The sequence below is a fragment of the Sycon ciliatum genome, chromosome 4, assembly GCF_964019385.1.
Source record: "Sycon ciliatum chromosome 4, ocSycCili1.1, whole genome shotgun sequence".
Taxonomy (NCBI): domain Eukaryota; kingdom Metazoa; phylum Porifera; class Calcarea; order Leucosolenida; family Sycettidae; genus Sycon; species Sycon ciliatum.
In genome coordinates this window covers 20,247,309-20,260,103 of record NC_088646.1, presented here as the reverse complement: position 1 = coordinate 20,260,103, position 12,795 = coordinate 20,247,309, and the positions used below count along the sequence as shown (strand labels likewise).

Sequence of the window (12,795 nt, the reverse complement as noted above, 5' to 3'; positions counted from 1 at the left end):
TGAGTGTTCATTCTTGTAAGCAGTATATTCTTGTATACGACCACACTATAACCGATACACACTGTACATGCATTATCCATGATCCCGACCCCAGCAGGACAGTCCTGTTTTGTATACATGTACAATTTATACCGGGGACAATTGTCATTGTGCAAGTATGCTTTAGGTATGGGTGTCCTGCTATGATACATAGTCAAGTAGTTGGTGAGGTTGGCCGAAATTGGCGAGCCAGTATCATGCGATATGCGGCTCGTATCATGCGTAGACTCTATGCGGTGTATTGATGCAGTAGCCGAAACTAAGTTAGTTATGCCCGGGCACGGCATTTGTTTCATTGAATATGTTTATGTCACAATAATGTGTGGCAATTATTGGGCCGGATTTCACACAATTATGACATCAGCACTTCGATTTGCGGACCCAGACCCTGCCCAGGGCGTGGGTTATCATGCTTATGGGGTAGGGGGGGGGGGGGCAGCTTCATTGACATTATCATAGTCATACTACTGATTACTGAAGACTACATGACGCATTGTGTATGAACTATGCATGATGTAGTGCATGCAGTGAAGCTGTGAGATGGCAGATCCTCGTTACCATGGTGCCCCGCATCGCTCGTCCCTACCTGCTAGCAGAAGATCATACTACGCTGTAGATCTACTGTCTGTAGACACGTGCAGTGGCGACTTTTTTCTGTTTCTGTTTCTGAAAGTCGCTGTCAGCGTTTGGCCCTTTGGGTCCAAGACAGCAGTGCTCAGGACCAAGTTTCTGTGTGCTACCTGTGTGCGGGCTGTGGTAGTTCAGACCTGTACCGGCAAGTGTTCATGGTGAGAGCAATCGATGCCAGCCGGAATAATAGAACGCGGTCGTGGTTACCCGGCTCTGTGCATGTGAGCGCTAGGGCGCGAGCGACAATTTCGCAAACAAAATTAATGTTAATGGATAAGAATTTACCGTTCATGCAGCGCTACAATTGACATTTCCAAAGTATCGGATGCGATTTTACAATGGATAACGTGGACGAGGACGAGAGAGCTCTTGTTTCCAGCGTCCCCAGGTGAGGTTGCCACAATGCCACATAACTGTTACACAAACATTTTCTATACGGATCCCATTTTATTTCACCTCCATTACAAATGGCATAATTGTAGGGAAATTCCCAGTTATATGCACACATACTGTAATACTGTTGCCAGCAACCAACCAGCGACACGGTGATGTACAATGCTCTGGTCAGTCTAGAGCTATTTGCAAACTGGCATTCATACAAGCAGGGAGTAGTAAAATACCGGTATTTTGCTACTCCCTGCTTTCAAGCATGGGTGTGCAGGGTTGTACAATTGCAGCCAGGTCAAAATAGTAGGAGGGGGGGGGGGGGGCAGGGAAAATAGTAGGGGGGGGGGGGAACAGTCACCCCGTAACCCATTTTTTCATTTTCAAAATAACTGTCTTGCTATGCGAAATACAACGTACGGGGCGAACACCCGGACAAATGTGCCTTTATCAACCTTCTAGTACTGACTATCGACTGCATTTCGTTGAATGGCATGAAAAAAACACAAAAATCACACACACACACACACACACACATACACACACACACACACACACACACACACACACACACACACACACACACACACACACACACACTGGTAACACATACTAGTACATGTAAGCACACAGCGGCAGTGGGTCCGAATACAGTTGCGACCTTTGAAATTCGACCCCTTGAATATGACATCACCGACTTGACGACTTCACAGCATACCCAAGTGTTTGTTGACCACAGTGGCAGTGCTAGAGACATGCTAGAGTCACCGCGGCAGGGAGTGGCTAGATTCATGATCACAGACACTTAGAATAGATTCATGAGGTCAGATTCTGCCTGCGACGATTGTACGGGGTATTCCAGTATGCCATCGTTCGAGGTGTGTTGTAGGAAGTGTGACATCGGCAAACACTGGCCACTAGCTTGCTACTATGTCTTATGTACGATGATGTCATTCAATAAGCTGCAGATGTAGACGAGACATTCGCGAATACTAGAAATGCTGACATCATTGTGATATCAACTTGCATTGATGTACCGTATGCGCAGAACTCCATCCCCCCGCCCATACACACACACACTTGTACTTGTACTTGTTGCTCACTGCCAAAACTGGTCACGTGGGTCTCCCCGGGAGACTCGGGGGAGAGAGACTCAAAAGGAATCTTAGAAAGATGACTCAATTGGCTATTGAACCGCCCAACGGCCGACACCCCCTGAGATCCCCAAACAAAACTCTGGGTGGACTTGAAAATGATCCCATGTATGGGCTCACCACACCTCAGTAAGTGGGTGAGGACAAGGTGCAGAAAAAGGATTGACGACATCGGAGTATCCGTCCTGTGATCCAACTGCAGTTATCCCTGCCCCCAGTGAAGATAATACTTGCTACTAGTGTGGGTGGCTAAATCAGAGTGGACCTGATACAAGCTTCACTAGCACCATGATCGCACAAGAGTTAATCTAGCCAGAAGTAGTCCATGGTTAATGTGCACGCATGGTCATGTATACTGGTTTGTATGCATTCATGTCAGGCGATAGAGCGGCCCTCATTTGCATGCTTTGACGGGTCCGGGTCTCTGGTTTCACATGTGCCTTTTATGCCGCCCTGCTTGGCCTGCTGTGCCTTTTATGCCGCCCTGCTCGGCCTGCTGTGCTTTATGTTGCCCTGCTGTTATAAGACGCAGGTGCCTTTCCCTTTCGGCTAGTCTTCAGTAGTCTTCTTCTTTAGTAGTTGGTTAGTTGGAAACACAATAACAACAGAAGTTTGCAATGCGAGTCGAGCCTGAAGTGAGCCTGAAGAATACAGTCTAGAAATAGTAGAATCCAGTAAAGCGAGCCAGACAGAGAGCTGGCCATAAACTGGTCCTTCGAGCCGGATCACGACCAGCAGAAACAAAGTCTCTGTTTCCGTTGCCTGACATGGAGTTCCCACGAAGGAGTAGCAGGAGAACCCTAGGTAAGATGCCCAAGCGGTTCCTCTCCGATGGGGAGCAGGCCCAAGAGCCGAGGCGGTCGGGACGCAGGAGCGGCGGCAGGACGTCCGCAAGCGAGAGCCTTGGGGACGTTGGACTTGAAGCTGCGATATTGCGTAGGACCAAGGAGGCAGCACTGAAGACTGCACGGCGGATCGCCGCTCTGAAGCAGCAGGAGATCGACCTCCGAATTGACCTGGTAAAAAAGGAGCTCGAAGTCGAGCAGGCGAGGGCGGCGGAGGAGTTGGCCAGCGCGAGTAGTGCCGTGTCAGCGCGAAGTTCTGCTGTGGATACCTCGAGCTCAGAGCCAGAGAGCTCAGAGCCAGAGAGCTCAGAGCCAGAGAGCTCAGAGCCAGAGAGCTCAGAGCCAGAGAGCTCAGAGCCAGAGAGCTCAGAGCCAGAGAGCTCAGAGCCAGAGAGCTCAGAGCCAGAGAGCTCAGAGCTAGAGAGCGAGGATATCAATGGTGGGAGCTGGCCACGCGGCGTGGGAAGTCGTCGTGCGCGATCGGACGCGGAGGCCAAGCGCAGGCTGGCCAACCACTTCAGTCGAAGTGCCTTCAGCGACGCAGGTGCTGGCGCAGTGGCTCATCGCAGGCCCGGGTTAGAACAGGGGTCTGGGTCACAGCCTGCACAGCAGCCCATGCACCCGAACATGCAACAGCCAGTGCAGCCTGCAGTACAACCCAACACCTCGGCTCCAGTGCCGAGAGCAAGCCTGCTCAAGTATCGACCTGCTCCAACCCCAGCCCCACGTGCGAAGCCCAGACGTCTACCAGCTAAGCCAGTCCCGTCAGTGCCTTTGCGACTTGGTCCAGTCCAGCAGGCCTTCAAGCCCAAGGGAGCGGGACCCAGCCCACCACCTAAGCCAGTCCCGCCAGTGCCTTTGCGACTCCGTCCAGTCCAGCAGGCCTTCAAGCCCAAGGAAGCGGGACTCAACCCTGCAGCGGAACCCTACTTCCCGCCCACCAGGGCGACCGACCCAGCAGTCGATTGGGCAGACGGAGCGGCTATGTTCCAGATGGGAGTCTGCAGGTCCCTGAAGCCACTGGACCTGCCAAAGTTCGATGGCAAGATGCTGTCATATGTGAAGTGGCGTCAGCGGTTTCTCCGTCTAGTACACGAGAACCCGCTCTTGTCAGAGGACTATAAGCTCGCACACTTGAGGGAGGCACTGGCGGACGGAGCGGCCGAGGACCTGATCGCGGACGTGCTAGACGGCCCGGGCGCCTACTCCGCCATCATGGAGGAGCTGGATCGGTGGTACGGGGGCACAGACCGTAGCCTCGAACAGCAGGAACGCCAGCTCATGAGCTGGCCGCAGATCAACACGGAGCGCGAGCTGGATGAGCTGAAGACGCTGGCCGTCAAGCTGAGGTCCCACGTTGTGACACGGCGCTCCGTCCTCAGCGGCCTGGCGTCGGCGTTCGATCCTCGTGGGCAAATTGCACCGTTCACGATCCGTGCCCGCGTGCTGCTGCAGGACACTTGGTTGCTGGACCAAGCGTGGGACAACGAGCTTCCTCCCACACACGCCAGAAAGTGGAGGGAGTGGTTTGACGAGCTGCCCGACCTGGCCGCCATCAACGCGCCACGCAGTTTCAAGGCGGCTACAGAGTCCATCCTCTCCGTCCACACGTTCACGGATGCGTCTGACCGTGCCATCGCTGCGGCGACCTACATCCGCGCAGAGGATGCAGCCGGCAACGTGCGGGTGACGCTCGCCATGGCCAAGGCCAAGACAGCCCCGGCTCGTCGGCAGACCATCCCCCAGCTGGAGCTTCGCGGCGCCGTCTTGGGTCTGCGGACCAGCAGCGAAGTTGGCAACGCTCTGGACATCCCGGTCGCCGAGCACACGTTCTGGACGGACTCCATGAACGTGTTGGGGTGGATCCGCTCGCACAGCCGCAGGTTCAAGGTCGACATCGGCAACCGCGTCTCAGAGCTACAGAACGCCACGAAGCCCTCCCAGTGGAGGCACGTACCCGGCAAGCAGAACCCCGCCGACAAGGGTACCCGTGGGCTACCAGCGAAGGAGTTGGCGGAGGACCGGGTGTGGTGGCACGGACCCGCATTCCTGTCGCAGCAACCAGATGTATGGCCGCCTGAGAAGTCAGCGTCCACAGAAGGTCTGCCAGGCGTCATCCAGCGGGAGACCACGTTCACGCTTGCCGTCACGTCAACCACTCGCCTCCAGGCGTCCAGATACCGCACCTGGGAGCAGCTGCTCAGGGTGACTGCGTGGTGCTACCGGTTTGTCAGCCGATGCCGCCGCAAGCCGCGCGTCGGCATGAAGGGGGAGGATACCAGCAGCGATCAAGACGTCACCGTTGCAGTGTCGACTTCGCGAGCAGCCAACTCGAACTACCCTACTGTCAACGTGCCAGAGCTGACGGCGGGTGAGGTAGGCCGCACTGAGAGGCACTGGATACGACAGGCGCAGAAGGACGCGTACGGCCCAACCCTGGAGCGTCTGGCCGCCGGAAAGCCAATGCAGGCTAGCGACCCGCTGGCGGCGCTAACCCCGACGCTAGATCAACATGCTGAACCGCTGATGGTGGTCGGAGGCCGTTTGAAGGCTGCGAAACACTTGCCATATCGTGTACGCTTACCGATCATCCTGCCTCAGAAGCACGTTGTCACGCGGCTGCTGATCGAGAAGGAGGACCGGAGGTGCCGCCACAGCGTGGGACCTCAGCATCTGCTGTCCAACCTGAGGGAGAGGTTCTGGATAGTAAACGGTGCATTAGCAGTCAAGACGGCACGCCAGTCGTGCGTTCCGTGTCGGAAGAACTGGGGTGTACCGGCGGCGCAGATCATGGGCGCTCTGCCGGACTTTCGGACTGCCGGGTCTCTCCAACCATTCTCGCACTGCGGCATCGACTTTGCCGGGCCGTTCCAGACAAAGCAAGGACGAGGCAGAACCCGAGCGAAGCGCTACCTCTGTCTCATGACGTGCCTGGAAACCCGTGCCTGCCATCTGGAGCTCACCTACTCCATGGATACCGGGGGGTTCCTCATGGCGTTCAACCGCTTTGTTAAGCGGCGCGGCACGCCAAGCATCATCGTCACCGATAACGGCTCAAATTTCGTCGCGGCTGAACGGGAGCTACGAGAAGCCGTGGAGCAGCTCGATCGCGCAGAGATCGCGCGCAGTCTCGCTGATCGACACATCCGGTGGAGGTTCAACCCACCCAGAGCACCGCATTTTGGAGGCGTCTTCGAAGCTATGATTAAGGCAGCGAAGCGCGCTCTGAGATCCGCACTGGCCACCGCTGAGCTCACTGATGAGGAGCTACACACCGCCATCGTCGCCGCAGAGGACCTCATCAACTCCCGTCCGCTGACAACAGTCAGTGCCGACGCCGCCGACCTCGAGCCGCTGACTCCGCAGCATTTCCTCGCAGGACGCTGCGACCCACCTCTGCCGTTGGAAGAGAAACTGAACGCCACAGAGCAAGTCCACCCCAGAGATCGCTTCGCCGTCGTGCAGCGCACAGTGAAGGAGGTCTGGAGGAGATGGCTCCTGGAGTTCGTCCCACTGCTGAACCAGCGCAGGAAGTGGCGCAAGACGCAGAAGAACATCGCTGTCGATGAGGTGGTGCTGTGTATCGAGCCCGACACACCCCGGGGCAGTTGGCCACTGGGCAGGGTGAGGCGTGTCTTCCCCGGACCAGACAGTTGCGTCAGGGTGGTGGATGTTGAGATCCGGGGCAAGATCTACCGGCGAGCCATCCAATGCCTCATTCCGCTCCCGGTGGAGTGAGGCGACGCCCGGTCGAGACAGACAGTTAGCTGCGCTGTTCTGTTAGTTAGAGTGCTGGTGCTCTGACACTGGTGTGCTGTCTCTAGTCTTTTCTGATGTGTCTGATGTTTTCTCTTGTGGTTGTCCGTCTGCACTTTCCACATGCTGCCTTCCGGTGCGCTCATTCTTGCTGCTGCACTGCCTTGCTCATGTACTCACTCATATGCCATTTCGTGAGTGAAGGGGGAGATGTGCACGCATGGTCATGTATACTGGTTTGTATGCATTCATGTCAGGCGATAGAGCGGCCCTCATTTGCATGCTTTGACGGGTCCGGGTCTCTGGTTTCACATGTGCCTTTTATGCCGCCCTGCTTGGCCTGCTGTGCCTTTTATGCCGCCCTGCTCGGCCTGCTGTGCTTTATGTTGCCCTGCTGTTATAAGACGCAGGTGCCTTTCCCTTTCGGCTAGTCTTCAGTAGTCTTCTTCTTTAGTAGTTGGTTAGTTGGAAACACAATAACAACAGAAGTTTGCAATGCGAGTCGAGCCTGAAGTGAGCCTGAAGAATACAGTCTAGAAATAGTAGAATCCAGTAAAGCGAGCCAGACAGAGAGCTGGCCAGTTAACAGGTATGTATACTTCAAATAGAAAGTATATGAACCCTGAAACCAACAAAGGTGGTAGGTACAACACACCTTCAAGCAGCCGAGCCCGTTGGCAACAGACCCAACACTATCCGGCATAATGTACCCACCAACCGAACTAGCTGGCACATGCATGCGCGCGCGCACACACACACCATGTACCACACACACACACACACACCGTGACACACACACACACAAGCTTACTGGAATGCATGTGTGCACACGCTTACGCCCTGGATGATGTAAATGTTTGCTCTCCGAATGCATTCGTTACTCTGCCCACGCTTACAGGGGGATACAGAATGTTAGATACTCGAGCTTCACAGAAAGCCATAACATTGGTGATGTCAGCGATGGCTTCTCCAGGTAAGACCTACATCATGTAATTGTATGGAACTTGTGTTATGTGTCTTCATTTTTTGTGGGAACTGGCAATACGCCCAATGAGAAGGCAGATATTGCCTGTGACTATGGTGAAGTAAAATAGAGCTATTGCAACTCGGAGTTACAAATAGTACAAGACTGAGGTTAATTTGCCCTGCTCTCTCTCTCTCTTTCTCTCTCTCTCTCTCTCTCTCTCTCTCTCTCTCTCTCTCTCTCTCTCTCTCTCTCTCTCCCTCCTCTCCCCCCCCTCTCTCTCTCTCCTCCCTCTCTCTCTCTCTCTCTTCTCTCTCTCTCTCTCTCTCTCTCTCTCTCTCTCTCTCTCTCTCTCTCTCTCTCTCTCTCTCTCTCTCTCTCTCTCTCTCTCTCTCTCTCTCTCTCTCCTCTCTCTCTCTCTCTCTCTCTCTCTCTCTCTCTCTCTCTCTCTCTCTCTCTCTCTCTCTCTCTCTCTCTCTCTCTCTCTCTCTCTCTCTCTGTGTGTGCACAAGGCTCTACACCCAGGTTTACCAAGCACCCGACAGTAACCTGCTCCAAGTTTGCCATAATGTTCTGTAGCGACGCCTACTTGAGCACTGACTGTAAATGCCCAAGCTGCAAGCCAACACGCTCTGGAAATAAAATATGCTAGGTGTATCAGAGCTGCACACTGATATTGGCTCAGTGCCCCGTCCAAATCATCGATTCAGCACTTGACTATATGGAACCCTCAGGCACTTTGTCTCTATTGTGATCATAGCTTGCTACCAACACTGCCTCTATACTGATTACAATTTTGTTGTGTATCTTCATGTGTATGTGTGTGTGTGGTGTGCGTGTGTGTGTGTGTGCGTGCGTGTGTGCGTGTGTGTATGTGTGTGCATGCACACATGCGTGTGTGTGTATGTTTGCGTGCCACACGGTGGCACCTGTTTTACTTGGTAGCCGGCCAATACTGCAACAGGAAGGCCAGTCAGCAAGGGGACGATTTCACAAATTTGGAATGCCGTCATCGGTTAGTGTTTGAGTCTGGGAGAGGGGGCTCCAGCCGTGTTGTGTATGCAGGCGCGTGCGCCGTATGGGTTCCTGGGTGCCCGGAACCCCCCTTTTTCGCTCAAAATGCAGGATTTTGCTTCATTTTTTGAAATTTTTCCCGAGGAGGCCCCCGGAACCCCCCCCCCCCCCCTCGAAGGGCACTGGTGCACGCGCCTGGTATGTGCCACTACATTGGCTTCATCAAGATAGCTAATGAAGTTAGCTACTGAAACTTTAGCCTCTCCCTCTACATCTCCTTGCCACCATGTGCTGTGTGACTAATGATTGCCTGCAGAGTCAGAGGTCGTTTGATAGTGATCCGTGCCGTTACAAGTGTCACCCGACCCTTTCTAGCACTCCCATGGACACAAGCACACTTGCACACGGAAGCCTAGTGGCCATGTAAGTCAGAGAATGCATGGAAATGGTGGTGCATGCATTGGATGCAGCAGTGAATTACGCATGCTAGAATTGCTGTGTAAGTAGACATTAGCTGCTCCCAGCCAAAGCTCATATTGCCTGCCAGCTGATTGACAATTGATTGACTCATGAACCCGGCCACCTGCCGGTAACGTATGAGCCACATGGAAAACTGCAAGACAGCACCACTCCGCATAGCCGTTGCAACCACGAATCCAGGTGTAGTCCCGTTAATGATATACATGTATGCGCTGTATTAGTGCCTTGGTCATGTGTGTCCATCTCAGCATGCTTCAAGTTTAGTGATAATAGGGAGGTTTAGTTCCCACGTAAGGGAAACGCGTACGTGGGTGATCCACGTAAAGTGGATGAAGGGCACCCACGTTGCAATGTTTGTGTTTAGTCACACGAAACAAACAGAAGCATGAAGCAAAAGGCCCAAACCTGGTCAAAGACGAAGCTACCCGGCCTAAGAAGCTCATCCAATATTTTGATTCGTGCTTCAGAAACTTCTTCAGCTGAGCACCCTCACAGCTCGCACAATGCGCTCCATTCTGATTTTCACCCACGTTCTGGCGGAACGTGGGTGAGCCTCCATACACGGTATGTCGTGAATCAGAAAACGTCTGTACGTGGGTCACTGAGTATCACGTGGTACACACACGTAAAGTACCCACGGATTACGTGGGACTAAACCTCCCTACTGACTGTGTTCTACGTGCTTGGATTCAGAATGTGTTGAACTTGCTGAAGTTGGAGGTGTGTGGTGTTGGTGCATGCGCATGTTGCTGTGGTGTGAAAAGCAGTCTTCGTCTTGAGTTCGTCAAGTATAGTTGTGTTTCCGTATTCGTCTTGTATAAACAGTCTTTCCAATGTAGCTATCGTCGTCCATTGTATAAGTGCGGAGAGGACACGGGACTGGGAGAGAAGGTGAAGACAAGCTAGTTACAACATAGGTATGTGCTTCAGGTTTTTTTCATCTTTTTCATTTAGTGTGTTGAATGTTTCTACCTGCGCTCCTCTTCCTGCAGTCTTTCACTATGGGGCAACATGCTTGGTGCTGCATGTTGGTATTGCCGTGGGCAATGGCTAAGGCAGGTTTTGGTGCGGGGTATTGCTCTCGTCCTGGTCACATCCCTAGCGCTGCTCTACACGTGTCGGCTGGTGGTGCAGAGGATGCACGATGCCGGTGAGTGCACTGAACTGCTAGCTGCAGACTGTGAGGTACACTGTACTTCTGTACATGTACAGTGTCTACCCTCGTTAGTGCGAAATCAGCTAAAAGACAAACCTCATTAGCAGACAATAAACCAAAAAACCCTGACGCCTGAAACGCGTACATGCAAGTCCGGGTAGTAGAGAAAAATAGGTATAAGACCTAAATTTGAAACCGCCGGGGTTTTCTATTAACGAGGTAGACCTGTATAGTACAGTGCTTGACAGACCTGCTGCTACTGGAATGCACAGTTTGTACATGACTTTCACCAGCAAGTGTGGTGCGCTGGGTATGACCTTGCTTGCCACTTCATCATAGTACATGTATGTTACCAGTGTCTGCTCCAGCGCCGGGTGAGCCGGGTAATCCACCCGGTTGGGCGGCGCTTGGACCCGGTTGAAAATATAGTACCGGGTCACCTGTGACCCGTTGGTACTTTAGAATAATTGTAATCTTTATTTCAGGATTACGAGTACCGAAAGGCTAACGCCCTACACTTTCGAACTTTGAAAGGACTGACTACATGGCTTGTTCATGTATGTGTCAGATACTTCTTCTTCTTTCGTAATTTTCTAATTCCTGTCCTCTCTTTTCTAAATGCGGCTTATCCATTCGCCTTTATATCATTGGGCCTAGTTCCCGTTTATTGTCCGAATTAAAATAAACCAACCAACCAGTTAAAGCATGTGACTCGGCTGGTGAGACAGCGCCAGGTACATGTGTACCCGGCTCCGACCCGGTTGAAATGGTTGCGCCAGGTACACGTGTACCCGGCTGTCCTACAATCCTAGAGCAGACACTGATGTACATGTAGAGCAATCATAGTTAGCCTCCAGTCGGCGTAAACAATTTGAGAGCGAACCGTGTGGTAGCCACAACCCTAACGCCTAACAGTGAAAAGCTTTCCCTTTGTGACCAGCATTCCAAGACTGACGGGTTGTTATGATGTTATTTTTCGATGCCCCCCCCCCCCCCTCCTTCTTGGAGGCAAGGTGTAACCTTCCAGCAGTTTTGGGTACTAAACAAATGCTCAGGGTAAGGTACGGATGGGTCTCTCTCGTTCACGTCCAAAGATTGAGTAATTGCAGGTGGCCACTCCAATTGTTCCCACCCACTCGCAGATTTGTAGTATCTACACAAATACTTGTGACATCAACTCAATCAACTCGGTCTTGGTCTTCCTGAAGTGTAATGGTGACCCCCTCCACCATCCTGACTGACACTAGCTAGTATTCATGGTGTTGTGTGAACGTCTCCTAGTACAAGTACGTGTACTAGCTGCTTCTGTTCGTTGCTGTGTGCACTGTTTGTGTTCTTTCCTGTGTATATGAGTACTTGCATGGCGTTGTCGTTCAGGGATGAGTCATGCGTGACTCCTTGTTCCACTGCATGTGCGGTGTGCTTCTTATCTTCTAATCTATAGGCTTCTTGCGGTTGGTGCCGCTTTCTCTTCATGATCATGAGCCACTGCGTTGTATAGACTGCATGACGTGCTAACGGTGGCTGCCGTGCGGTGTGGTGCGATTCACTGCATTCCTGACACTGCTGCTTGCAGGCGCATACATGTACTGCACCTTCGCGTGCTCTGTACTTTAGTCTTTAGTTCCGGTTCGATGCACCATGCGCATGCGTCGGTATGGTGCGACATGGTTCTTGCTCTCCCAACATTGTTTTTAGTTAGTCCTTTTTCTTAGTCCCAACAATAACCTCATGGAATTAAATCAGTGTGAAACGTAACTATGAGTTCGGTTGTGGGTCTGCAGTAGTCCTAGTGACACGGTTATAGTACATTCCATGCACACCAAATTCACCCATGTCCTCCACAAACACACCTTCACCCACGTCTTCCATGTGCACACTCTTCACCTTGTCTTCTATGCACACTCTCCATTTGTGTCCTCCATGCAGGTGTTGGAGGTGCCGCTGCCGATTTCTCCGCCGTGTGCAGCTGCTACCTGGGCAAGTGGGGAGAGCGTGCGTGCAACGTGGGAATGTGCCTGAGTGACTTCTGTATCCTGACCATTCACTGGATGCTACTGAGCAACTTCAGCTTCTACTCTGTAGCATTGGCTGCTGGTGAGTAACATCATTATCAGCATTCACTGTGAGTACTAATACTTGATAGGGCAAGTCATTCAAAGTATGAACTGTAACATTTATGCCAGTCTTCTTTATACGCCGGGGAACTTTCCGCACTGTACATCGTTCCATTAGGAAATGCAACTAAAACCAAAGTGAAAGGTAAAGTAAAGAATGCACTGTACACTGCGCAGCCATCGATCAGTACACTTTTTTTCGGTTCCAGCTGTGTCACCCATCCAGTTGCGATGCACTCTGTACACACTGGAAACC

The 12,795-nt window shown here is 52.5% G+C and overlaps 2 protein-coding genes across 2 annotated transcripts; both read left to right on the top strand.

The window, feature by feature from the left end:
• The first annotated feature begins 752 nt into the window (after nucleotides 1-752).
• LOC135813448 (sodium-coupled neutral amino acid transporter 9 homolog) lies at nucleotides 753-12,527 on the top strand. The gene is made up of 6 exons (XM_065326543.1): nucleotides 753-1,057; nucleotides 7,707-7,781; nucleotides 8,718-8,787; nucleotides 9,103-9,209; nucleotides 10,259-10,416; nucleotides 12,352-12,527. The coding sequence occupies exons 1-6, from the start codon at nucleotides 1,008-1,010 to the stop codon at nucleotides 12,525-12,527; spliced, it is 636 nt and encodes a 211-aa protein (XP_065182615.1). The 5' UTR covers nucleotides 753-1,007.
• On the top strand, nucleotides 3,017-6,790 carry LOC135813320 (uncharacterized). The gene has a single exon (XM_065326421.1). It carries the CDS (start codon nucleotides 3,017-3,019, stop codon nucleotides 6,788-6,790), a length of 3,774 nt encoding a protein of 1,257 aa, XP_065182493.1.
• Nucleotides 12,528-12,795: the final 268 nt, after the last annotated feature.

Bases quoted from the DNA above. Each gene is read 5' to 3' on its own strand.
- LOC135813448 (XM_065326543.1), top strand. From the start codon at position 1,008: ATGGATAACGTGGACGAGGACGAGAGAGCTCTTGTTTCCAGCGTCCCC. The intron at 8,788-9,102 runs GTTAGTGTTTGA...GATTGCCTGCAG, and splicing joins AATTTGGAATGCCGTCATCG to AGTCAGAGGTCGTTTGATAG. The intron at 10,417-12,351 runs GTGAGTGCACTG...TCCTCCATGCAG, and splicing joins GCAGAGGATGCACGATGCCG to GTGTTGGAGGTGCCGCTGCC.
- LOC135813320 (XM_065326421.1), top strand. From the start codon at position 3,017: ATGCCCAAGCGGTTCCTCTCCGATGGGGAGCAGGCCCAAGAGCCGAGG.